Source organism: Aaosphaeria arxii (genome assembly GCF_010015735.1).
Source record: "Aaosphaeria arxii CBS 175.79 unplaced genomic scaffold BU24scaffold_1, whole genome shotgun sequence".
NCBI classification, from domain to species: domain Eukaryota; kingdom Fungi; phylum Ascomycota; class Dothideomycetes; order Pleosporales; genus Aaosphaeria; species Aaosphaeria arxii.
In genome coordinates, this window is record NW_022983474.1 from 4092565 (window position 1) to 4117542 (window position 24978).

General features: G+C 49.9%; 10 protein-coding genes across 10 annotated transcripts; 5 read left to right on the forward strand and 5 right to left on the reverse strand.

The window, feature by feature from the left end:
* Positions 1 to 25: 25 nt before the first annotated feature.
* Positions 26 to 1036, reverse strand: BU24DRAFT_470653 (glycoside hydrolase family 10 protein; the record flags this gene model as incomplete). The annotated part of the gene is made up of 1 exon (XM_033532672.1): positions 26 to 1036. The coding sequence occupies one exon, from the start codon at positions 1034 to 1036 to the stop codon at positions 26 to 28; it is 1011 nt and encodes a 336-aa protein (XP_033390186.1).
* Positions 1037 to 2115: 1079 nt separating this feature from the next.
* On the reverse strand, positions 2116 to 3017 carry BU24DRAFT_336547 (RTA1 like protein; the record flags this gene model as incomplete). The annotated part of the gene is made up of 2 exons (XM_033523075.1): positions 2116 to 2777; positions 2834 to 3017. Coding segments are annotated over 2 exons (846 nt in total), but the record flags the coding sequence as incomplete, so codon positions are not given.
* A 408-nt stretch (positions 3018 to 3425) lies between these two features.
* On the forward strand, positions 3426 to 5255 carry BU24DRAFT_384131 (uncharacterized protein). The gene is made up of 2 exons (XM_033524829.1): positions 3426 to 3680; positions 3741 to 5255. Exons 1-2 carry the CDS (start codon positions 3609 to 3611, stop codon positions 4908 to 4910), a joined length of 1242 nt encoding a protein of 413 aa, XP_033390188.1. The 5' UTR covers positions 3426 to 3608; the 3' UTR covers positions 4911 to 5255.
* Positions 5256 to 5392: 137 nt separating this feature from the next.
* On the forward strand, positions 5393 to 9468 carry BU24DRAFT_488185 (glycosyltransferase family 1 protein; the record flags this gene model as incomplete). The annotated part of the gene is made up of 8 exons (XM_033533526.1): positions 5393 to 5529; positions 5576 to 6248; positions 6309 to 6466; positions 6517 to 6880; positions 6966 to 7310; positions 7374 to 8104; positions 9040 to 9282; positions 9374 to 9468. The coding sequence occupies exons 1-8, from the start codon at positions 5409 to 5411 to the stop codon at positions 9466 to 9468; spliced, it is 2730 nt and encodes a 909-aa protein (XP_033390189.1). The 5' UTR covers positions 5393 to 5408.
* Positions 9469 to 10219: 751 nt separating this feature from the next.
* On the forward strand, positions 10220 to 11248 carry BU24DRAFT_339445 (uncharacterized protein; the record flags this gene model as incomplete). The annotated part of the gene is made up of 1 exon (XM_033523179.1): positions 10220 to 11248. The coding sequence occupies one exon, from the start codon at positions 10220 to 10222 to the stop codon at positions 11246 to 11248; it is 1029 nt and encodes a 342-aa protein (XP_033390190.1).
* Positions 11249 to 11896: 648 nt separating this feature from the next.
* Positions 11897 to 13810, forward strand: BU24DRAFT_30651 (uncharacterized protein). Its single transcript, XM_033522829.1, has 2 exons — positions 11897 to 12740; positions 12799 to 13810. The coding sequence occupies exons 1-2, from the start codon at positions 12017 to 12019 to the stop codon at positions 13776 to 13778; spliced, it is 1704 nt and encodes a 567-aa protein (XP_033390191.1). The 5' UTR covers positions 11897 to 12016; the 3' UTR covers positions 13779 to 13810.
* A 586-nt stretch (positions 13811 to 14396) lies between these two features.
* On the reverse strand, positions 14397 to 16842 carry BU24DRAFT_404806 (uncharacterized protein; the record flags this gene model as incomplete). Its single annotated transcript, XM_033525667.1, has 3 exons — positions 14397 to 15285; positions 15442 to 16743; positions 16793 to 16842. The coding sequence occupies 3 exons, from the start codon at positions 16840 to 16842 to the stop codon at positions 14397 to 14399; spliced, it is 2241 nt and encodes a 746-aa protein (XP_033390192.1).
* A 1183-nt stretch (positions 16843 to 18025) lies between these two features.
* Positions 18026 to 19609, reverse strand: BU24DRAFT_338768 (uncharacterized protein; the record flags this gene model as incomplete). The annotated part of the gene is made up of 3 exons (XM_033523146.1): positions 18026 to 18227; positions 18275 to 19152; positions 19202 to 19609. 3 exons carry the CDS (start codon positions 19607 to 19609, stop codon positions 18026 to 18028), a joined length of 1488 nt encoding a protein of 495 aa, XP_033390193.1.
* A 202-nt stretch (positions 19610 to 19811) lies between these two features.
* On the forward strand, positions 19812 to 22764 carry BU24DRAFT_417483 (patatin-domain-containing protein). The gene has a single exon (XM_033526736.1). It carries the CDS (start codon positions 19895 to 19897, stop codon positions 22535 to 22537), a length of 2643 nt encoding a protein of 880 aa, XP_033390194.1. The 5' UTR covers positions 19812 to 19894; the 3' UTR covers positions 22538 to 22764.
* Positions 22765 to 22875: 111 nt separating this feature from the next.
* On the reverse strand, positions 22876 to 24936 carry BU24DRAFT_446777 (uncharacterized protein). Its single transcript, XM_033530785.1, has 2 exons — positions 24743 to 24936; positions 22876 to 24687 (listed from the first exon to the last, which is right to left on the reverse strand). The coding sequence occupies exons 1-2, from the start codon at positions 24831 to 24833 to the stop codon at positions 23063 to 23065; spliced, it is 1716 nt and encodes a 571-aa protein (XP_033390195.1). The 5' UTR covers positions 24834 to 24936; the 3' UTR covers positions 22876 to 23062.
* Positions 24937 to 24978: the final 42 nt, after the last annotated feature.

Here is a 24978-nt window from a genome sequence, read left to right on the forward strand (position 1 = left end):
GTGCCTTGAATACCTCCCGGGCTTTCTATGGTGCGTTGATAGATTTCTCCAGAGCATCGTGGACGGCGTAAAATGCACCTTTGGGATTGTACTCCTCGTCGAACATCAGTGGCTTTGCGCCTGGCAGCCAAGTATAGAGATGCTTGTCCGTGAAGCCCCAGAAGCTGATGTCGGTGATATTCGCGCTCACAGCCTCCTGCATGACGGCGCCGTAGATGTCAGTCGTGAGTGTGTCGTTGAGCGTGTGAACGTCCATTTCAGCAATTGCTACTTCCAGCCCGAGTGCCTTGTAGGAATTGACTATGTCTGTGAGCACGCCTGGCAACGGCGCTGCTAACGTGATATGCATCTGCAGAGCGACTCCATCGACCGGGACGCCGTCCGCCACAAGCCCGGAGACGAGGTCGTATAGTTCCTTGCGTTTGTCTGGGAGCGACTCGACGAGGTTCTCGTTGATGAACAGCTTGGCCTCTGGGATTGCTGCCCGGGCGATGCGGAAGGCCTCTGCAATGTAGCCGGGACCGAGAACTTTGTGGAAGATGTTGTCCTGCAGGCCGCCACCCATGGTTTCGAGGGCCTCTGTGACGACGTCCCATCGATCAACCGTCTTGCTGTCATACCGGTGCATGAACGCCTCGAAGTGAGCTGTCATTGCGGCACGAAGTGCTGTAGGGTCCGTCATATTGAGTACATAGTCAGGGTTGCAGCAACTCGATATGAGGCCGTGTCCCTTTACCACCATATCATTGCTCTCCGCGAAATCAACAAGACGATCGAGTGAGGTCCAGTTGTAGTGTCCTTGGGTCTTTTCTAAGAATGTCCACTTCCCTTCATTTTCTGGAGAAAGGCTCTCGAATTGCAGGGAAAGAACAGCCGCAAATTCGGGATCATCGAGATATGTCGGATTGATTGCTCCAGATCCGATGAGGATGTCTCTTTTGGCCGCTTCATGTCTCAGTGACGTTGTTCCGGTGCTGGGAATGGTGACTGCTTTAGCAGCGGCGAGTAGCGCGGTGATGAACGCGATGGTCTGCATGGTATCTGTAGGTGTCGGATGAATTGTTCTTTGTACTTATTGGATATGTAGTGCAGCCTTCGACCGTCATTATATACTTCCTTGAATCTATCTTCTAGAGTCTGGTAAAGATATGAAATGCCAAGGGCACCATGGTCCCTTGGAGTGACGTAGACATTGGGTAGATGCCAACTGTTCGTAAATCTTTTTGGTAACAAGGACGAGATACGACTACGGCCTACGAAATACGCCTTGCACAATCAAGAGAACGAAGCATTGGGGATAGTGAACGTCGGTGAGAGAAGATGAGAGCCTTGCAGAGAGTGCGGTCAATTCTATCCGCCGGTCTTCACGGTAAATGGGGAAGTTGATGCGCAGCCAAAGCTCGACGAGTCATCGCCAACTCCAAAAATCGTCCTTGCAAAAAGATATACACGTGCCTTTGCGGATATGCGGCTGTGGTTACGTGCGTGCGTTCATCTTTTCCTGGGCGAGTAAATGGTCTTTCATCATCGAAGGCCATTAGGTGAAATTCAAGGTCTTTCTGATGTCAATCAAAGAAATTGACTAGGGGAATTAAAGGGTACTAGTAAGGAATAATAGCTTATACGAAGAGGAATACGTGCCTGTACAGGCTGCAAACGGCTATGGTAGCGATAAATAAGCTAATTCTAGTTCGAAGTGTGCCCAAAGCCGGTAGGCGAAACAGCTAACAAGGTAACCCTCCTGTAGTGGTGTATCTCAATGCGTGTGCTCACCCTTATCTGAGATCCAGGCACAGAGCTATCTTAATTGAATCAGATGCCAGATCTACTGTGCCTTCTACCAAAATGCAGTAAAAGGAGAGCAACACTGCTTCAAGGGTTCACTTAGTATGCTAATTCTCGAGAGATCACAAGACAGGAGGTTTCAACTTAGGAGTATGCAAGATAGGACAGCTATGTTCTATCGTCTTCAATCTCTATTTGCTATCTAAAAATGCTGGTCTTCCCTAGACTTTACCACCAAGTATCGATGTTCACATAGTCCTGCTATTAGGCCGAGTCTTCTAAGTATCTACTCCTAGTATCTTCCAATGAATATCCTGACAAATTACCCGCAATTCGCTTTTGATGAAGATCTGTTACCTCCGCTGGATGGATCCAGTTAAATATGGCCATGACAATGAACATCAATAGCGCGTCGAAGATGTAAAGGAAAATTTCGTGTCGCAGAAGATAGCCATTGTTCCCTTGTAGGTACTCAACAACGCGGAAAATGCTCCTGATCATGATAAGCGCTGAGACGACGTAAAGTGTATATAGATGACGTCGCCAGGGCAGGTCATGCGTAGGAATGGCTGTCGAGTTTCGGTCGTTGATCGGATGGAAAGACTCAGCGCGTGAGAGGCGGTAGTTGAAGAGGCCAGCAACGACGATGAAGAAACCGAAAAAGAAGATCTGTAGAAACAATCCCACGATGATGATCTTCTCGCCGGCATGGAGTAGGGCAAGGCTTCCTGCTGCTTGAATGCCACCGCCGCAGCATTGCGTTAAGAAGCTGATGACGTCGCCAGTGACGAAGAGTTTGGTAAGGTACTTTTGGCGAACCAAAGAATAGCGCTCAGCGTCTGTGAGAAGGATGATTCGTCCAAGGATAATATAGACAGAAGCCGCAAACAGAGCCGGAGCAACCAGCAATAGCAAAGATTGCATTATAAAGGGACCGAGAGCCCAGAGATCGTTCGACGACAGTATTCGGCCAATAAATCCCACTATCTCGACTGTTGTCCAAAGTGTCAGTATAACAATTGAGTGGCTAAATCCTGGAGTGACATACAGAAACCTCCGATCACTAATGGAATAAAGTACCATGTTCGCCTTCGACAGACCTGGTAACAGTGCAGAAATGTCGTGATACTAAACGCAACGAGAGATACTATCGCTGCAGGTCGCGATGGATGGTAACGGTATGGAACCCAGGCGTCTGGGTCATCCAGTGATGGGTGGTAGGTTGAAGACATTGTATGTGATTCGATGAGCGGGTGTGGTCACTTGTAGGATATGGAAGAATTGGAAGCGACAGGAACTGCAAAACCAGGGGGGTCAAGCTTGTAGATATTCATTCCGAACATGATAATCTTAACTAGTACATTTATGAATCGCAGTTGAATCGGCCAAAAGCAAGATTTTCAGGTGTAGACCCTTATTGCTCAAAGGGTAGATTGTTACGAGTAGCAGAAGGGAGATGATTCGTATCTCGTATCTCGTACCTCGTATCTCGTTTAGCTCCAAACTACCTGCCAAACTACGAAGTTTGCGCGAGGAGGTGCCGCAACTAGAAGACCCACACAATCAGTAGCTCATACAAGACCCCTTGAGCCTACTACGTGTATGTACCAGATTACTACAAGTAATCCTTAAAAGCCAGTGAATTCCCGGCTGTCTGCGCGTATCTCGTTTGTCGTATGCCTCTCTACCGTTCCCTGCAGAACCATCCGCCCAGCACGTACACAGACTGTCCCTATCAGGTACAGTGTCTAGTATCTGACTTCGCCACAGAGCCTCACAATTACAGGGCTTGATATCACCAGGGATTGCGTATCGATCTTCAGATGGGCCTAAAGCGAAAGCCACATCAGAAGTCGAGAAACGGCTGTGGCGTTTGTAAACATCGGCGCATCAAGGTAAGGGCAGAGTAACCCGCAAGAACATCAAATCCCATAACACGCTGCTCACTTGTATAGTGCGATGAACAGAAGCCGCGATGCTCACATTGCGTTCGACTCGAAGCGGATTGTGTCTATCCAGAAAGGAAAATAGCACGGCGACCCTCACCTCACTCAGACAGCACGCATCCGACCCCGTCGCAAGCCTCTGTTCAGACCCCGACATCTGAGCATTATGCATATTTCAATGCTGATTTTTCTCATTCGAATGACCATTTTTATGGTCTTAACGACTTGGCTTTCTTGCATCACTGGACACTGACGACAAGTCGGAGCATTGTGGAGTCCCCACAAATGGATCACGTTTGGCAGTCGACATTCCCAAATATTGGCTTCCGCCACAATTTCGTGATGCAAGGGTTACTTTGCCTGTCAGCTCTGCACATTGCGTATCTACATCCACCGAATCGACGTGCGCATATGCAGGTTGCGGCGATGTATCATACTCAATCACTCAATGGCTTCAGAAACGCGATCGCTGCGGCCGACCTTGATCATGGAGATGCATTATTTGTCGGGGCAATATTGGCATTTCTTTGCTCGTTTGTCACTTTTGGTGAACTCTACGAAGAGTTTACAGATGACAGTGCCGTGGGTGCCATAGGTGCAATGGGCACACGTGCAACGCGTGTGCTAGGTGCCGACTGGATTCCACTCGTGCGAGGTCTTGAGGCTATTCTAGGTCCAGTCTACGATCAGATACGAACCGGTCCACTTGAAATCTTACTTGATATTGGTAACTGGGATGATCTTGACCCGGACGTGCACCCTGGCGTAGGCGATGAACAAATGCTGGCCATTCGACAACTATGGAAGGATGATAATAATCACCAAATCTACGAAGAAACGCTACAAAAGTTGCGTAAAGGCAGTGCTTGGGTTAAGCATTTCCAGGCTACAGTATACAATCCAGAAAGTGGTGCCCAAGAGCCTAGTTATAATCAAGGTTGGTCGACTCCCTTCATTTGGCTGTTCATGGTGCCCGAGGGCTACTTGAAGCTACAGCGCCAGCGGCAACCCATTGCTTTAGTGCTGTTTGCTTACTTCGGCACGCTGATCCAGCAAATTGATCGGTTCTGGTGGGCACAAGGCTGTGCGAAGAATATCGTTGCCGTGACGAGCGAATGCTTGGGCCCATTCTGGGATCCTTGGATCGCATGGCCGAAGTCTTTTGTGGGACTTTCATAATCAATATTTTCCTTTCAAGTGCTCCCCAGACATAACTACTCGTACTCGTAGTGTATCAAATCTTCTCACTAGTTCACGGGTATCTGGTTTAACGCCAAAGTCGGCGCCACTTCCGATGAGGAATGTATAGCACAGACCTAAACCCACTAAGTTCGTTCGATTCAGTACGAGATACGCGATACGAGATACGCAATCGGCCAATATCCAACAATGGTACACCATTCGAAACACCACTTATATCGATAGGGCTGTGTAAAATCTCCTTTAGTAGTCAAAAGCATGCACGGGGCGCCCGTCTCTTTCATGCCAATTCTGAAAGCTAACAGTGCACTTGCGCAGTGCACTTGCGCAATGCGACTACTGTATATACCATCAGTCGCGAAAACATAGCCTTCCATGAAGGTCTTAAATCCCCTCGGACCTGCTGCAATCTGCACACGAATCGGCAGTCCCTCCTACAGAATACCATCAGTTGAGTAGAACTCTACTCCCGACTACATGATGAAGGGCTCCCGGACACCAGAAGCTCCAATCTCGGCAGAACTTCCAGGAGAATCTATACGCGACGCGAGATCATCATTGGATTCAAGACAGGAAAAGACAGGCTTTGTGGTAACAGGTAATTTCACCTCTGTCTTGCGGTTTTCAAAGCTCATTGGCTCTAGAGGATGGCAGAGTTGATGTCGATGTGGACTCCAAACTTGCGCGAGCACTGAGCAAGATTTACACGCCAAAGGAGTTGCCACCACCGTACCACGAAGCTGCAGAGGGCTCCAAGACATGGGATATCCAGCTTAACATTGTCATACATGTGGTAGGAAGTCGGGGCGACGTGCAGCCTTTCATCGCGCTTGGAGTCGAGCTTCAGCGCTACGGTCACCGAGTTCGACTTGCTACACATGATGTTTTCAAGGACTTTGTCCAGTCCTCCGGGTTGGAATTCTATCCCATAGGCGGCGACCCGGCCGAGTTGATGGCGTATATGGTTAAGAACCCAGGGTTGATCCCAAGTCTAAAGAGCCTGCAGGCGGGCGAGATAACCAAGAAACGGGACATGGTTAAGGAGATGTTAGAAGGTTGCTGGAGATCCTGCATACACGAAGACTTATATACGAGGAAACCATTCACAGCAGACTGCATAATAGCGAATCCTCCGAGCTTTGCGCACGTACACTGCGCGCAGGCTTTGGGAATCCCCGTCCACCTAATGTTCACGATGCCCTGGACCAATACCTCCGCGTTCCCACACCCGCTAGCGAATATCAAAGGCCAAGAAGGACGAGAGAATGTTGCAAACTATATATCCTACAGCATAGTCGAGTGGTTAACATGGCAGGGGTACTGAAGTCCAGGCACTCAATTTATTATGCGAGATATAGCGCTAATACAAGGATATAGGTTGGGCGACATCATCAACGACTTCCGCTTGGAACTCGATCTTGAGGAGATAGAGACCTTTGAAGGTTCAGATTTATTACGCATGTTGAAAGTACCCTTCACATACTGCTGGTCCCCCGCGCTTGTTCCTAAACCCAAGGATTGGCCATCTTACATCGGTAAGTCAGGATTCAAGAAAGGAGTGTTCATTGATTGATAGAAGAAACAGACGTTTGTGGTTTCTTTTTCCGAGAGCCGCCGCAATATACGCCGCCGCAAGATCTCGCAGACTTTCTGAGTGCTGGTCCGCCGCCTGTCTATATTGGATTTGGCAGTATAGTACTTGACGATGCTGCTGCAATGACCAAGACTCTTGTCGAGGCTGTTCGAAAAGTCGGCACCCGAGCTATCATCTCAAAAGGATGGTCTAAACTGGGCGGCATTGATGATGAAAACATCTTTATGCTTGGGGATTGTCCACATGAATGGCTTTTCCAGCATGTCTCCGCAGTTGTCCATCATGGTGGTGCTGGTACGACAGCATGCGGTTTACGTTTTGGTAAACCCACAACTATCGTCCCTTTCTTTGGCGAGTAAGTGCCTGCATCAGCTATCCTTAATTTTTGCCTATTGAATTCTTTAAATTCATTGGGAAACGTCACTGACAACTCTGGAAAGCCAACCCTTCTGGGGCAATATGGTCGCCGCAGCAGGAGCTGGCCATCCTCCGATCCACCACAAGCTACTAAATGTTCAGAACCTCGCGGAAGCGATTCAATACTGCCTGTCCTCGGAAGCAAAAACCGCAGCTTTACGTATTGCTGAACAAATGCGAACTGAGAGCGGCGTGGCTGCAGCGGTAGATTCATTCCACCGGAACCTGCCACGCGAGGGATTCAAGTGCGATGTAATCCCGCGCTTGCCAGCAGCGTGGGCATGGAAAAAAGGGAAACGGACAAAGTTGTTATCCAAAGTCGCTGCTGCCACCGTTGTCAGTAACAATCCAAGTGAGGTCAAGCATATGTCAATGTAAGTCTCTAACCGCCTTGCACGAATTAGTTTCGAGTGATTGATCCGATTACGCAGATATGAACCTAAGCCCATCTTCATCGAAAACATCCGTTGGGACCCAATCTCCGGCGGAGCCTCCGCGGTATGGAAAACCTCTTACGACATGGCCACATCCATCACTGGGATGGTCACGAAACCGGTGGAAAGGGTCCAGTACGAGCAGCGCCGAAGGGCGCGTGAAGGAGCAGCAGCAGCATCGGATACATCGCAAAACCATTCACAACCATCCATGCACAGCTCTCGCACATCTATACATTCTGCCGATAGCGCAAACTCGAAACCAACATCGTCAGACCGACCATCACGCACCGGCACCGCATTGAAAGCATCCGCAAAAAGCATTGGAGGCATAGTCCCCGTCGCGACCAAGGGCATGCTCGTCGACATACCGCTAGCGATCACAGATGGCCTACACAATATGCCGCAGATGTACGGCGGAGAAGTGCGCGATAACGGCAAAGTGAAAGATTGGAAATCTGGGCTTTCAGTCGCTGGCAAGACGTTCGCTTGGGGATTTGTTGACGGTATATCGGATCTAGTTGTGATGCCTTACAAGGGGGCTAAGAAGGAGGGTTCACTGGGAGCTGTGAAGGGTTTTGGAAAGGGCGCCGTGAACTTGGTTGCGAAGCCTGGAGCAGGTATGTTCGGAGTCTTTGGGTACACGAGCGCTGGTATAGCGAAGAGTCTTCGATCGTCGGTGCATGGCGGTACGAAGAAGAAGATCATGGAGGCTCGTCAATGCGAAGGTAAGTGGATAGTAGATCAGCATGCTTACAATTCAGAAGAAATATTGCAAGCGTTCAAGTCATAGCATAATAACAGGTACTTTATCGTAATATAGCGAGATTTGAATGGTCACTGGCTTGGATTAGGGCAAAGTAGTGGCCAACGTGAATGAATGTAACCATTGCAGCCTGCGAGGCTAGATTCACCTCGAGAAGAAGTGAAGCAAAAATGTCAAATAAATGGAACACGTCACACCAGAGATCTTCAGATTGCTTGTCTATTGTCGAGCAGTTTATCTCAAATATCATAATCTAGATAATGAAGCCTTTGACTCTCCGCTAGATCGCTGTGTTCGCTTGTAGGTTAAGCTGTCATAAAAAGATCGATCTTTCGGCGATTATGACCCCCTATCCATTTGCTTCTCTGATAGTACTACCCTCTATGCTCAAATACGGCTTAATCAAAAACCCTAGGACGTGGTCAAAAGTGTGACCATTTTCAGCTGCACTGTCGAAACTATTGGGTATCCCATAGTGATATTGCTCCTGTCACCTTCTTTGGATGATTTCCCTCTGTAACTCCTGATAATTTCATCGCCAATCGATCCATCTCTTTTAAAACGGCTGGAGGCAGTCTGTTCGATATGTGAGAAGTATAATTATGTGTATGGTCACGAGGCAATGCCTGATCTAGCCTCTGATCTTCAGTATCGGTAATATTATGGAAATCTAATGAGATTATATGAGTACTCACGACAGGTGATTCTTGGCTTTGCTCTGACGTTTTCGAGCACATAAGGACGTATACTCCATGCCATCCAAGTGACAAGGCAAATTCACAAACCAATTTCCACAACCAAAGTCTGCCCCTTGCTGGAGACCGTCCACTTGCAACTCGAAATCACTCCACGGTATTCACCTTTCGCGAAAATGGCTTCATTCACTCACAACCCCAGTGCCGTTCATGGCCCCAAGCAAACAACGCATCCGAGATACGACATTCATCACACGCATCCGACGGCCGATCCAAGATACATCGTTCATCACAAGCACTTGCCCATCAATCCAACGGACACAGTTCATCACACAAACGGACCGACAACATGGCCCACATGCGAGGAATGTGGTAGCGTTGCAGACGAAGATCTCAATTGCACCAATCCGGATTGCATCTACTACGGCACTCCCAACTGTTCATGGTAAGTCATCGACTTTTTGTTATTGTTCCCCCCCCTTTCTGAATATATAGGTAGCTATGCGATTGTTATCGATGCTGACTTTGTCTGATAGAATGCAACAATCTCAACACCCTCGACCATCCGTTTGATTCATGCTCACCAGAGAGGCATGATAGTAGGTGGAATGGTCGTGGTGGCCTTCAGTGAACCAATCGCTGAGTCTGTTTGAAAGCAGTGCGCAAGCATTCAAGACGACATATGAGCATAGATTCAAGCTCTTTTCCCCCACCCATAAAGATTGAGAATAATTGGAACTAAACCTTGTGGTTAGATAGTCTCGTCAACAACGCCCCCCATCACTTAAAGATTATATTTTTATTCTAGGGTTGTAGTGCCTTTAGCATGAGTCTTTCTTGTCTTTTTTCTTATTTTGCTAGATACCTAAACGTTGGCATGTTAACACCATAGTTGTCTAATACTATCGAACGTCAAATTTTCGAGTTACACGAAGCCGTTTGCATATTGTTTGCTACTTTGATACGATACTGAGGGGGTACTGCTCTCGCTAGGATGTCATCAAGGGTACGGCCGCCCAAGCTTTAGAAAGACGTACGGATATCCCAATGGCTGGTCCGTGGAGGGTTCAAAGTCGAAAATCTGGATTTCGTCGACCTCTAAGTATCTCCTCCCACCCTCCCTGTACCTCTTACTGCTGTGCCACAGCTGTGTTGCTGCGCTGACACGTACCTGTCTGTCCTGTGCACGGACCTGGTCGCCCAGTCCAAGCAAACTCCCATGCAGTTCTCCGGTTCACAGCAAAGTCTTTCAGCCCATATCAACTATCAGTTCGACAATTCTGTTTCTTTCCCCGATCTCCCCGCGTTGTGCCCATATCTTCTGATCTAGTTTGCCCTATTCGCAGATTTCGCCTATCGTCTCGTCTCAAACACACTCCAATATGTCACTCCTACAATTACCTCCAGAGCTGTTAATACAGGTCATGGATTATGTAGGCTCATCATTCTTCGCTGAGGACTTGGAACGCCTCATAATCTGCAAATATTGGTTCAGCGTTGCTTGTTCTGCATACTTCAAGCACCTCCGACTTTGTCAAAAGACACTGCGACGTTTGCTGTCTTCTCAATTTGTAGATAGGAACCTGTCTCTAGTCAAAGACAATTTGGAGTTTCTGGATATTGATCTGAAGGGATTTGAAGACTGGAACTACGAGTATTTGCCAGGATCTCCGAGTGACCCGCAGGATTTATATTATTCGGATATGACCTCAACAAAGCCGATACTCGCTGTATGGACGACAGTCTTGAATCACGACCTAACTCAACTATACATGACAGCTGAACAGTCTTGGAAATTTCGAGGACTGCATATCCGGGCTTGGAGCGAACGCCATCCTCATTTCCATCTTCGGCCCCGCCGCGATTATCTCTTCCTCTCCACGGTACGAACCCTACTGATGGCTGAGCATTTGTCTGTCCTGGAGCTGGATCTTTGTGGCACGCTCCTGGTCCCACGAGACGAGGATGGCGATGACCCCCACATTTGTACGAGTATCAGTGCCCTTCTCCCAACCCTAAGTCGTCTCAAACTACGTATGCGCAGCATCTGCGCTGGTGTTTTGACCCCCAGTCGCCATGATACCAAGTCACTGTTAAAAGAGGTACTCATCAACCTTAGCCTGTCCAATGAGTCACCCTTGATCACGTCGGCGGCACACTCCACACCATGCGACGTTGCAGGAGGGGGAACTGTTCAATTGATGGCGGATATCGAAGACCAAGCAAAAGCTCTTGTAGCCTGCATGGAGTCTCCCAAAATCGTAAGAATCTTGACCCATACGCTTCCAAATCTCGAGTTACGATCATTGGACGTCTTGACCGGTAAATCCATGACAATGACCAAGGACATGGCTTGGGAAGACGACGGCGAAGCTATTGTTGAGAACGAGCCAGACCCAGGGTCCGACTAGAACGATGACTTCTCTTCATTTTCTGATGAGCATGTCCGACGCCACTATCTCATTGCTTCAAAAATTCGGAACTTTTTTCTCAAGAAATCAAAGCATGGTTTGGTTAGGTGGTGATGGTCGAATGTTGTTGTTGGCGGCGAAGAGGTCATACATGATTGGGTGGGAGTAGGACTACGGCCCTATGTCCAAAACAGGGAATATAGCTGGACGATGACGCCACGAAGATCCGAGTACCAATCTCCACCATCACCATCATTGCCCCCATCTACTAGACCGGTCCCTGGTTCCCGTGTAAAACAAACGCTAAAGAGCCGCCCACTCATGGGAACAATATGTGGACAGGAAAGCCGTTGGCTGCACGGAAAACCGTGGACCGCTCCAGCCACACACGCCCTCGCCAAATACGTCACACCTCGATTACAAGAAATCTTGCAGTATCCTTATATCCCCACCTTCAATAATACATGTATACTTAAGACCCATCTTGCATTTACTCAATCGCGTATCGGTGATCTTATCCTTGCGTGAATCATTCTTTTCCCGAAAGGTGACTCGCCTTGACTACTCGACTACAACTTGCTTCCTCCCTCAAAAAACAAAATCTACATCGTGATACGAAACGAAAAGTCCAGCCTGCCCAACACGTCGTCATTCAAGGTCCCCTCCCGCCGCGCCGTTGCGTCGCTCGCCCTACTATCCGTCATCTCCGCCATCGAGAACCAACGGAAGAAGGGAAATAGCCCAGGAGAGGAGGTATCGAAGCAAGATATGTCTGGCGAGCTGCAAACGATCCCGGCGCGCCATGGCGTGGCTACTTTCGTACCCCGCGGCAGGACTATAAAGATCATAAATACGTATGGAAAACAGGTGGTTAGCACTTGGGCGTTTGGCTTAAATGCTCCACCGGAAGATGATGAGGACAAAGGCGAAGAGATCGAAGATGATATTGAAGAGAAGACGAAGGAGTTGAAGGAGGAATGGGGAAACGAAGATCAATCACAGAATCTGAGTAGCAAAGAGAAGGGCAAGGCGAAGGAAGAAGATGACGGAGAAGCATCCAGCGCAGCCGAGCCTGAACAGAAGCACACTTCTTCTGACGACAATGATGATCCTCCCGAGCAGGCACCAGACACGCCCGAGAATGAGAAAACAACCGAAACAACGCAAGAGAAGAAGACCGAGAAGAGAACATGGTCATCATATCTTCCGTCGATTCCGTACCGCAACAAAGGCGGTGCTGCTGCGACAGAGAAGGGATCGCAAGTCGACAAAGAGGCTGAGAAGGCCCAGAATGAGGCTACCAGCAAGAAGTGGTCATCGTATCTCCCTACTGGACAGAGCTTCTCGAGTTACGTTCCGAACGTCCAGCTTCCCGATTCCAAAGGCGTTGTCAGTGCGTTCCAGGCCAGTCACAACCGTGATCCGAACAAGAGCTACGCAGAGCAATTGTATGACTTCTCCAAAACGCCTGTTGGGGCCGGAGGTATTGCAGGTGAGCATTATGGCTTTCGATATGGAATAGGTTTCACATACTGATACATATACTGCAGCTGCTACTGGTTCGGGGACCGCATCTTCCCTATACGCAGCCTACAGTGCTTATACAAAGTTAAATCCCAACAAGGCAGATCAGCCTCCGATGGAATATCTATCCCTCCCTCATACACGTGCCGCCACGCACCGGCTTGTTCCCGAAGTTGGCGATACCCTCCTGACCAATCTCCGCACTCCAATCATGACTCTGGTTGAGGATACGACACCAGGAGCTCACGATACTCTGACTGCTGCGTGTGACGCCAGTCTCTATGCCGCCATAGGGGTAGAGAAGCCAGAAGAACACGGTTCCTGCGCAGTCAATCTTGTCCTAGCCCTCAAAGAGCTCAATGGGAAAGCCGGACTACAAGGCACGAAAGCAGTCGGGGCCGACATTACAGTAAACATTGCGCCAACACCGCTCCACTTATTCATGAATGCGCCCATCGAAATCAAGGAGAGCTCCCAGGGTGACGGCTCCGGTGCCAGGGGTGCGGAACTCAAGGTTGAGGAGCCGAAGAGCAAGAAGCGAAGCTTTGTGCGCTTCCGCGCCGAGCGGGATATAGTTATCGTTATGAGTGCTTGTCCTATGGAGATTGGGTCGCAGAATGGTGGCAGATGCATGGCCGCCAATTTCATGGTCGAGGAGGCGAGTGAGGAGAAGGCGGAAACCTCTGCACCTGAAGTCAAGAAATCAAAACCTAAGAAGATTTCCCCGAAGAAGGAAGAGACTCCCGCAAAGCAGGAAGAGACCCCAAAGAAAGAAGATGCGGACGTTGAAGACAAGCCGAAGCCACTGCCTACACCCCGTGGCGGCCCGGCTAAGTTCTCCAACGTGAAGAAGCCTGCAGCTAGACGTGATAGTGCAGCAGAAGCTTCCAATGATGTACCCAAGAACATCGATAAACCAGCAGCGCAGACCACAGGCGAGGAGGCACCAAAGGCGAAGAAGAAACCGAAAAAGCTTGAACGACGCAGCGCAACACCGGCCAAGTAAAGCATCGTGGGCTGATGATCCATGTCGCCTTTCTTGTTATTCCTGCATCATCTATGGATCACTTCATACCATTGTTCTAGGCCCGAGAAACCCTTCATATCCTGGAAAAATGGCTGGCTTCCTGTCTTGACCAAAACTTTCGGAGTTTAGCGTTTTGTCACCCTTCCATTGCGATTGACTTTTAATGCGTTGTTTACCTGTAGGCTATATAATTCCACACCCTTACCCCCTGTTCTCACGTCCCCCTACAGGCAATACGAACCCTCACGTAGCCTTTCACTAGTATGCATGATCTCATTACCCCGGAAGTCTGTAATAATGTTTTTCTTTTTGAACCGTATCCTTAAAATAGCAACAATACAGAGATGGCCAGACACAAAAACCTCAATTCCTGCCGATAGCTGATGAACCAATGTCTAATGAATCTCACACAGAAAGAGTGTGTCACAACATATCGAACCGGCTATGTAGTTTTCAAATTTTCAATAACTTTTCAATCTACTTTGATACCTACGAATTTTGAATAACCTCCACGCTCCCCCTTCATACCCAAAAGAAAAACCCCCCTTTACCAAACAAACCTCACTTCCAACCCATCATCTTCCACATCCGCCCACCTCACCTAACAACCTGAGCCGCATCACAGCTCCAACCCGGCACGCAAGTAAATGTGGGACAAGACCCATACTCCGTCTTCGTAACCGTCTTCCCGCAACTCTTCGTCACCGTCGGCGTCGGCTTCTGCACCGTCTTAGTAATGATGACCGTTTTCTCAACGACCTCACCCTTCCTTACGACTCTTTCGAGTTTGGGGATGGGGATATTGAAGTCGCAGGGGGTGTCCGAGGAGTGGGGACAGACAGGTGGGATGCAGACGGGGATCATGGTGACGGTTGCCGTGTGGGGGCATTGTGAGGAAGTTGGGATGGGGGTAGGTAGGTTTGTCGTTACTGTACGAATGATGGTAGTTTTCACACCCGTTGGCCAGATGATGGGAGGCGTGACAGGGGGGAGGAGGTCGGATGTAGGTCGGAGTGTTGGCAGTGAAGACGGAGGGCACGAGCAGTAGGGGCATTTCTGGACGGCGATGACGGTGGCGGGGCATTCTTGCTCGCCCTCATCAGGGTCGAAGCCGGGAATTGTTAGGTCGTAGTCCCCCTTTGCGGGGAATACGGCGGGACAGTCCTTCGTGCAGCGGATCTGGGGGCACGTCCTGTCCTTCACGACTGTTGTCGTTGCGGTGCAGGGGTTGGGGGAGAGTTCACGGTCGGCGAGGAGGGCTGCTGCTGTGGGCTCTGGGGCGGCGTCTCTCTTTCCCCAGCTGACGGAGGGCTGGCTGGGCTTGGGAACCCAGGGAGGGTATGCCGGGTCCCAAGTAGGTTTTGGCAGGTTAGTCGGCCAAATCAGACTGAAAGATGGTGCTTGTGCTTCAGGTTCCGCGTCACGTCGCTCTTTGCCCCATATTATCCCGCTGGAGGGCTTTATGATTCCAATGTCATTGCTTTGTCTATGTCACCATTTGGTCAGTGAGATGTCACGACAGTAGAAGATGAAGACGTCTTATTGAACGACACTAGCTACAGAGACCACCCTACCTCTACAATAACAGACTGTAAATTTACCATCCCAACAGACTATAAATAGACTACAAGATCTAACTTACTGCGGTGCTGCTTCAGCTTCAGCATCTGCCTCTCGTTTCTCCTTGCTCCAAATGATGGTGGGTACAGGTGGGTTGATTCCAATTACGTTTGTCTGCGGGGCAGCCTCCCTTTTTCCCCAGGAGATATACGGCGTCTCGGTCTTGCGCGGGGGCTTCGGACGCTCGAATGTGAAGGAAGGCTTGCCGGGGAATCCCAGGCCGATAGTGTTGGTTTGAGGCTCTGCCTTTGCATCTCTCTTTCCCCAGATGATCGTGGCGCTGGGCTTTCCTTGTGAGATCTCATTTGTAGGTGTAGGAAAGATCGGCGGAAGGGGGAAATCATCGTCGCCATCGCCAGGTAGCTCTTCATCTTCTTGACGCTTGCCCCAGATCACGGAAGCGGTGGCTTTGGGATTATCCAGAGTGTAAGTGGGAATCAGCCTAGTGAACTCGAACCCATAGCTGTTGGTCTGGGGAATCCTCTTCTCTTTAGCCCATGAGATAGAGGGTTGAGGGGGAGCCAAAGTGAACTCGCTAGGTGGAGTGAAAATGGGAGGTTCTGGGATATCAGTAGGCCCCTCTGTCGGTTCGGGCTCGTCCCTCTTACCCCAAGAGAAGCTCACCCTGGGTGGCTGAATACCGATAGAATTTGGTGGGGTTGGAACTGGGAAGCCAGGAAAGCCAGGGAAGCCAGGAACACCGGGCTGTTCGGGGAAATCAGGATCTTCTGGAAATTCAGGATCCTCAGGAAACTCTGGGTCCTCGGGGAACTCTGGGTCTTCGGGCTCTGGAACATCGGTTGGCTCGGCCTGTCGCCTGTAGCCCCAAGATACTCCGCCTGTATTTGAAGGACGTCTAGTCGCCCACGTCACGCTCTGTCGTGTCTTAGTGGGCTTTGGAGGCTTTCCCGGCCAGCCCCAACCAGGCTTTTTGGTTGGCTTTGGCCATGGCTTCTCTGTCTCTTCGGGGTCCTCCTCATCAGGATCTTCAGTAGGCTGTGGAATGGGAGTCTCCCACGATATTGAGTACGAAGGTGGGTTCAAGGTAATGTCGTTGGACTGCGGCGGCTTGGGACCCGGAATGACGGGATCTTTGGGACCACTAGTCGGTTCAGGGGCTTCTGTTGCCCATGAAATCCAACCAGAAGGGGTACCAAGAGAAATTTGGTTAGTTGGCTGCGGAATCGGCGCAGGATAGCCAGGCTCGTTGGGGTCTTCTGGATTCGCAGTTGGCTCTGGTGATATGTCCCACGAGATCGAGTAGCTAGGTTTGCCAATGCCGATCTGGTCACTCTGAGGCAGAGGTGCCGGAATGGCATAAACACTATCACTACGTTAGCATACTTTTCTCTAGGTGCACTCGAAATACTCACCTGGCGACAAGACCTAGTAAGGCCAGCATATTTTTCTGCGAAGGTGCCATCGTGACCACAAGATCGCCTGTGTTCGTTGACTCAAACAAGTTGAAGTGACGATGTAAGGGTGTCGAGCTTTCCAGGAGCATTCCATAGCATTTAAAGATGTCCCCAAGATCCTGGTCACCTAGTGCTCTACCCGACGAGCACTATGCGATAAATGAAAGATACGAAATTCTGATAATCCTAGGCTCTATCGATTGCCCATTTCTCACGTGTCTGATACGCAACGTCTGTACTAACGGGCCGCGCCCTTCGTCCCTGGTTCTAGGTCTGCTGAAGTACCAAAACGTCCAACTCTATATTTCCATTGAGGCCAGTAATCTGTCGACAGCATGGTTGTGGCACCTAAAATTAGTAACTCGGCAACAAATGGTATAGTAGGATGAAGGCGATTTGGCGAGGCTGGGAAATGAAATAGAAATTTAAAGTGCAGGTTGTATGTACATATTGAAGTATATTTGATGTGATCGCAAGGGGGATCCGGCAACAACCGAGCGACACCAGATTGGGCGCAGGGTTAAGAAGCTTATATTGAGGCCTAGCCCTTGCATATACGCGGGGGAGCATGGAACTAGCCCTCAATTCGAACATTCAGAATCGAATACTTGCGTGTCGCCATCGCACCACTTGTTGAGATCGATGTTGTGAAAAGCTGCAATCTGCCAGCGACTTGGTGAAGCTTTGCCGTATTGCCTAGGCCTACGCAGGCAATTCTGTACAGTCCGTTGTGTTCGTTTCCATGTCTAGAATGCAATGACTTGCACTCACCTGATCCTGCTATATTAACTGAGTATACTACTCTTTAAGCTTCAAGCCAATGCCTGGTTGTGTTCGATTTTTATGCAGTACTCGCAAGTGATAGCGTTCTTCAGTCGGCACTACAATTTCTAGAGAGGCAGCTTGGCAATTGTTGTCGATGCCGAGCAATTTAAAGTACCCGGTACAGGCTGATGTAGCGTTGATGAAATCTATGTTTAGACCTTGATGGGGCATGTACGAATGTTTCCTGGCTTGTGGACTTGTCTCCACGTTGAGTATAGTCCCGGTATATGTATGCATAGAAGCGGCCATATAAACGTTTTGGTGCTTCGCGTGTGCTCACGCCTTGTCCCTGCTGACGCCACGGTCAACGGTACGACAGTTCGCACGAAGAAAGAGTGCGCATTCATGAAAGAGGGTGCACCTAGGCTAATCGTCTTGCGATGGCGTAAGGATCTGGTCAAGTGGCCACTTTCGAAGAGCCCTAATCTTTCGCGAGTCTATGTGCCCCGCTTCGAACATCTCCAGACCGGCCCAGGCAATCATTGCTGCATTATCTGTGCAGAGAGCTGGGGGAGGGAATACAAGCCTGGTGTCCGGAAGGTTCTGGGCGCAGAGTGTGCTTGCTAGACTGGAGGGATATCAGTACAAAGTCTCGGTAAGAAGCGTAAAGCGTACATATATCTGAAAAAGGAGTTAGCTGCAACCCCTCCGGAGAGGACTATGGTCGAAAGTGGCTCTTCTGCTCGTTGCAGAGCCAGAACAGCGCGGTTTGATACATGTTCAAATGCAGCCCGCATGGCTTCATACGCCATGCTCTTCCTCTCCTCCACACTGACGTCTTCGGGCGACCTCTCTACTTTGGTGAGCTTTCGAGTGTTCGGATCTGTCTGAAAATGAATGGCCCGTTCTGCAGCAGTCATTAACCCGGTAAAGCTCATCTCTAAGGACTTGATCTTTAGTCCACCACCAGCCTTTGTAAGCGGTTGATGAAAAGCCCAACCCCATTTCGTCAGATTCCGTTCCCTTGCCACTTCGTCATTCTTAGGCACAGTATATGCATATCGTGTTTCGTAGATTGCTCGATAGTTCTCAGCATTGTTAACCTCAAGGCTGTATTGTGCCTCGTGTTGTTTAGCTGCAATACTCTTCTCTGATTGAGCTCCATAACCCTTCGTATTTCCTGCCGATAATTCCGTGAAAGCGAACTCTTCTAGTAATGCTCCATACATGGTTGTGCGAGCGTTTCGTAATAACTCAGGTGGGAGCACAGCGCGAGCCACTTTATCCAGACATTGTCCAATTGCTATGTCGCTTGAACTACCCAGAATCCTGTGGTCCGCTAAGGACCTAGAATGTATGAGTATAGTGTGACCGCCAGACGCGAGGACGGAAAGGAAAGGAAACTGTGGCTCCGGCTTTTGTTGGGCATAGGTCTGAGCAGTTACGTCTTCGCTAGAGCCTAGAGTGTTTGCCTCTTGAGCATTCTGCAATGCTGCAACAAGTCTTGGAGTCAAAGCGTGAGCCTGCATATGATGTACACCAAGGAACGGTCTCTGGGAAACGTCAGATCAGTCGATCGCTCCGTGGATTCTAATCGCGTACCTGCCATGCGACAGCTAATCCTTTTGCGGTGTCGATACCAGTGGAAAGGTTCGAGCGCATTCCAGGACCTCGCGTGACGCAAATCAAGTCCGGAACGATACCTGATGGCAGGTGCTGAGCTGCCTCGTTGACCAAGTCTGCTAAATTCTCTTGGTGCGAACGGTGAGAGACTAGGGGATGGACTCCATGATATTCGGTGTTATTTGATGTCACTTTCTTATGGAAAAGGAGTTTTGCTCCTACTTTGCCATTAGATAATTGTCTTTTATCTAATAGAGCCACGGATGTATCATCGCATGAGGTCTCGATTGCAAGGGTAAGATGGCATCGTCGGGTGAAGTATAAGTATGAAGACCGCAGCTTCACATGCGCGCGAGCTGCACTCAACGCTGATGGATAAGTGATCATATCACGAAGAAGCGTGTCGAGTGCAAGCTGCGACTAAAATGGAAAACATTCAATTGGGTGATTGTTCTAGAGTACGAGTAGTAAAAAATATGTGGATCACGCCCGATCGCGTGAAGAACGACGACGCACGGGACTCTTGTGGTCCCTGTGACATCACACGTTCCAGGGAGCCCAGCCGATACCTCAACATCTTGAGGGGCGTCGACTGCATGTGAAAGCAAACACCAAACACCAAACACTCAACACCCATAAACATGCATATTATCATATCGCAACACTGAGCCCATGGCTGATATAAAAAAAGAGACCGACGGCCCAACGCCGTACTCGGATCGTGCTTTCGACTTGACCCTTCTTCCCGATTTCGACAACGACTTTATCAGAGAGGAGGATGTCACTGAATTCTCACGCGCGCTTGCCGTACCTGAACATTCCCCATCGACCGAAGACCTTACCTCGCCACAAGCCGAGCCCCCTCCATTCATAACGGCGCTGAATGACTGGAGACCAATTCATCAGCGAGTCCGGCGGCGAAAGCGAAACAAGAAGCCACCACGGCGTGGAAAGGATGAGACACGAGAAGGATTCGTATACGTTCTCCTGAAGTGGCCGTTACTCGTACTTGTTTTTGGCTGGCTACTGTTCTTGAGCATATCGTACGGCTTGACACGTCTTTACATCTACCTTTACGAGCATTGGATTACATGGAGGGGCACCAGGCAGAGGCTACGGAAGCAATTGCAGAGTGCTGTATCCTACGAACAATGGGTAGCGGGAGCGAAGGAGTTGGATACACACTTGGGTAATGATTCATGGAAAGAGGTGGACGACTATGCGTACTATGATAGCAAGACGGTTCGCAGAGCCCACGATCAGATGGTTAGGTTGAGGCAGAAGGCCGAAAGTGGCGAGAATGCGGCTTCAGGAGATCCCGAGACGCAGAGAACGATCGAAGAACTCCGCGGCCTAGTCGAAGCGTGCGTAAAGAACAACTTCGTCGGCTTTGAGAATCCTCGACTGTATAGCGAAACATACTACGGCACAAAGAATTTGGTACAGAAGTTCGTCGATGAGCTGGAGCTTTCTATCTCATTTCTCTCTCGTACCAAACTACTGAGTGCAGATACGAAGCGGGCTTTGTTCAAACACATCAGTACCAACTTTGGCCGTACCGCTTTGTGCCTCTCTGGTGGCGCTACTTTTGCGTACTATCACTTCGGAGTAGCCAAAGCACTTCTTGATGCTGGGCTCATGCCGGAAGTTATCACCGGTACATCTGGGGGCGCTCTTGTTGCCGCGTTACTGGGCACGCGAACAGACGATGAGCTGAAGAATCTTTTGGTCCCCGCACTCGCCCACCGCATTACCGCCGCCCATGACGACACTCTGACTTGGTTCAAGCGTTGGTGGCAGACCGGCGCAAGGTTCGACAGTGTAGACTGGGCAAGAAGGTGTGGATGGTTTACAAGAGGAAGCATGACCTTTCGGGAAGCATATGAGCGTACCGGTCGCATCCTCAATGTGTCATGTGTGCCATCAGATCCGCACTCCCCAACGATCCTTGCGAACTACCTTACTTCACCTGACTGTGTGATCTGGTCTGCAGTACTTGCGTCCGCTGCAGTCCCCGGCATTCTCAATCCAGTTGTTCTGATGAAGAAGACGAAAGACGGCACACTCGTACCATACTCATTTGGCCACAAATGGAAGGATGGAAGCCTCCGTACTGATATTCCACTAAAAGCTCTTAACCTTCACTTCAACGTGAGGTTTTCCATTGTCAGTCAAGTAAATCCGCATATCAATCTATTCTTTTTCAGCTCTCGTGGAAGTGTTGGCCGACCAGTTACGCATCGACGTGGGCGCGGATGGCGCGGCGGTTTCCTAGGGAGCGCAATCGAACAATACATCAAACTCGATCTCAACAAATGGCTAAAAGTACTTCGGCACTTGGAGCTCCTGCCTAGACCGATGGGGCAGGATTGGAGTGAGATTTGGCTGCAACGCTTCAGCGGAACAATCACCATTTGGCCAAAGTCGGTACCATCAGATTTTTGGCATATATTGTCGGATCCATCACCACAGCGTCTTTCTCGAATGATACATGTCGGTCAACAATCCGCCTTCCCAAAACTAAAATTTATTGCGAACCGCGCGAAATTAGAGCACTTGATCCAACAAGGACGTCGCCAATACCGACCACGAGGCTTCAAGGATGGCGACCTGACGACTGTCCTTTCTGAAGACGATATCCACAAACTTCTCAAGCGCACTAAGAGTGATGGTCCGGATGGAAACGGGAAAACATATGCACTATCGGATTCGGACTCTGTTACAAGCGGACCTGGATCACCAGTGGACCTTCCACTTGGATTTACATTCACCACATCCAAGAAGCCGGCCCGACTGAAAGCAGACGTGCAGCCTTCAAAAGCACCAGCAGCACCTGATAGTCCTTCCCTAAGCAAAAGGATTTCTGGCTGGTGGTCATCGTTATCCCCACAGGACGCCCAGAACCCCAACCCTCCTCGCCCCAGAGATCTACCTCAGACATCTCTCCACTCCCACGACAGACCCAACAGCATGTTCGAATTCCGCAATCCGCGGGACCAAGCAGTGCGAGACTTATATGACCAAAGCGGCCATCTCTCCACACAACACCGCACAGGCTCCTTCCTGAAAGAACTCCGGCGACAAAGCAGGGTGTTCGTCGATGACGACGATGATTCAGACCCCGAGGACTCCACGTCTAAGAGATACGGTGATCCCAAATTAAACGCATATCCCTCTCAGCACAGGGACGCCCAGCCCGGAGCCGAAGGTGCCGACGATCGCGACATGTTCGGCGATGACGAGGGCGGCGAGACAGAAGCTGAAGGCGGCGATGCAGGTGTCGGATTGGGTCTCGGGAGAGACATTCTTGGCTAGATGGTTAACTGGCTCGCAGCATGTTCGCGGCATGGTTTCTGCATTATTAGACAGATTGGACCTATTTTGCATATCGATTGGATATGGTTAGAGTAGAAGGGGTTAGTTTGTTTCCCATGAATTTGTGTGCGCATTGTTAGCGGGCGTACTTGATTTGTTTCATCGTCATAGGGTTTTATAGTTGTATTGGTATTTCCTTTGATAGGCATACAGCTTTTTTCTCTCCATGTTGCATCGTCTCCAGTGACTCTTGCGCACAACTGTTGCTTGATACGATAATAGAGGCAACGTTCACGGCACAGTGGCTTTCAAACATCACAAAGGTGTGGAGTGTGCTACTATAGTGATAGTATTGTGTGTTTTTATGAAGCAGTGGGTATCTAGCTTTTACATCATCGTACTTTTTATGGCAGTACATGGCTCATTATCTTGACGCTCCACAGGTCTATCCAAAAGCGCTGCATAACAAATATGTCAGTGATACATCAAATCCATAAAACCAACATCCACCTGCATAGCTCGTTTTTAAATTCCCTCATGCACGTCAAACGCGGGCACACTCAACCCCATGTCCTCGTCCAGTGCGGCATCTTCGTCGAACACGAGATCTTTAAGACCGCCGATGGTGTCCAAAGCCGGGTCAATGGCATCGTACTGGTCGTCGAACGCTGCGTGAGTAAACGCATCGATATCCTGGAATGGGTTCGGCGTCTGCGGGACGCTGGGGTCCGTGGATTCGAAAAGCGGCTCCTGGTCGAGACCTCCGATCCAGAACTCCCCGCCGGTGAGGGCATCGCGCTCGCGAATCATTTCCTCTACCTCTGCATCGGAGAGATTGTGCTCTGCGCTGCGGAGATGTCGCTTGAGGTCGCGGTCCATGAAGAAGCGGAAGGAGCAGCCTGGGACCAAGCAAGGGACGTCGCGGCCGCCGTCGTAGCCGAAGCCCGTGAGGAGGCGGAGCGCGGAGGGTTCGGGTTTCTTCTGGACGCGCGGTTGGTGCTTGGTTTTGGCGTTCTTGCGGAGGGTCTTGCGGTTCTCGAGGCCGAGGTGGTGGGTGCGGATGTGTTGTTCGAGAGAGGATTTGGCGGAGTAGGGGACGCCGCATGCGTTTGCGCCGTCCCAGTTCTTGAGGTCTTCGTGCTTGGATTCGGTGAAGAAGGAGGGGTCGCAGAAGAATCGCTTTTGTTGCTCGTGGACGGTGCGAATGTGCGCGTTGAGATTGCTGTTGCGGTTGAAGACGCGAGTGCAGCCTTCTCTGGGGCATGGGTATTGTGCCTGGTCTTCTAGAGCCTTGTGTGCGGTTTGGAAGTGGTGCTTCAGGGTTTGTTGGTCCGCGCACATGAAGCCGCAGTCGGTGCAAATGGGAGGATGGAATTCGCGGTTGTGTGTGACCAGGTCCTCATATTTTGGGAAGGGGAGGGGCTCCGTTGCGATCTGCACAGTTCCTGTCTCCGTTTCCACGGTCTCGAATTCACTGCCAGGTGCTGGGCACATCATGCAGAAGAACATGGATTCTTGACCTTCTGCACCATGCTTCTTGTGTTGATGTCTCCGCAAGGCTTGTTCCGTCTGGTACCCGTTGCTGCAACGTTGGCCCGATTGTTCATCGACAAAATCGCAAACGAATGGTGCGGTTTGGAGGTGCTTCGTTTTGATGTGTGCTTCCAGTGTTTTCGCTTTCCTGAAAATTTCCTTGCACGGCGGGTACTCTGTACAATAGAACTTAGTCTCATGGACGTCTTTGTGGCGCTGCAATCGACTGCTCGACGTGAATGTCTTCCCACAACCCTCCCAATCACAGATGTAATTCCGTTCCACCTCCGTATGGGCACTCTTCATGTGTCGATTCAAATGGTCTTTCCTCGGGAATGTCTTGTTGCAACCATCCATATCGCAAGCAAACGGACGCTCATTGTTATGACTCCTCATGTGTGCCTCCAGACGACAGGGACGATTGAAACGTTGTGAACATCCTTCTACGGTGCACGCATAGTGCCATCTGCGGCGGGCTTCGCTATCCGCTCGTCTTTGGCCGCACTCGGTGAAGTCTCGTAGGGGATCGTCAGCCTCTGAGGGGGAGGTGCTGCCTAAAGCAGAGTCGTGGTCTAATGCATTATCGTCCTGTAAGATAAATTCGTCCTGATCAATTCCTGGAAGGTGTTCGTTAGTTGTCGTTCAATCAGGAACAGGTCTGAATATCTGTACCTCGACGAAACTTCTTGCGTGTATCACCGCCCTGCTCAATTATTTTGCGTTTTAGTGATGCCTCCTGTATGTTCACTAACGGTGAAGTCATGGCTGCATTTCACAGAATCGTGAATTCCTGGATGAACGGTCGCTGACATTTAAAATTCCTAGACGAGGGCTCGCCAAGATTTCGGGGAAGAGAGGCCCGTGCGCTTCCACTAGCGCGACGATCTTCATCGCAGCCTTTTTTGTTC

Coding starts and splice junctions, on each gene's coding strand:
- BU24DRAFT_417483 (XM_033526736.1), top strand. CDS start 19,895: ATGGCTGATATAAAAAAAGAGACCGACGGCCCAACGCCGTACTCGGAT.
- BU24DRAFT_384131 (XM_033524829.1), top strand. CDS start 3,609: ATGGGCCTAAAGCGAAAGCCACATCAGAAGTCGAGAAACGGCTGTGGC. Junction 3,681..3,740: donor GTAAACATCGGCGCATCAAG/GTAAGGGCAGAG, acceptor TCACTTGTATAG/TGCGATGAACAGAAGCCGCG.
- BU24DRAFT_30651 (XM_033522829.1), top strand. CDS start 12,017: ATGTCTGGCGAGCTGCAAACGATCCCGGCGCGCCATGGCGTGGCTACT. Junction 12,741..12,798: donor TGGGGCCGGAGGTATTGCAG/GTGAGCATTATG, acceptor CATATACTGCAG/CTGCTACTGGTTCGGGGACC.
- BU24DRAFT_446777 (XM_033530785.1), bottom strand. CDS start 24,833: ATGACTTCACCGTTAGTGAACATACAGGAGGCATCACTAAAACGCAAA. Junction 24,688..24,742: donor ACGCAAGAAGTTTCGTCGAG/GTACAGATATTC, acceptor AACACCTTCCAG/GAATTGATCAGGACGAATTT.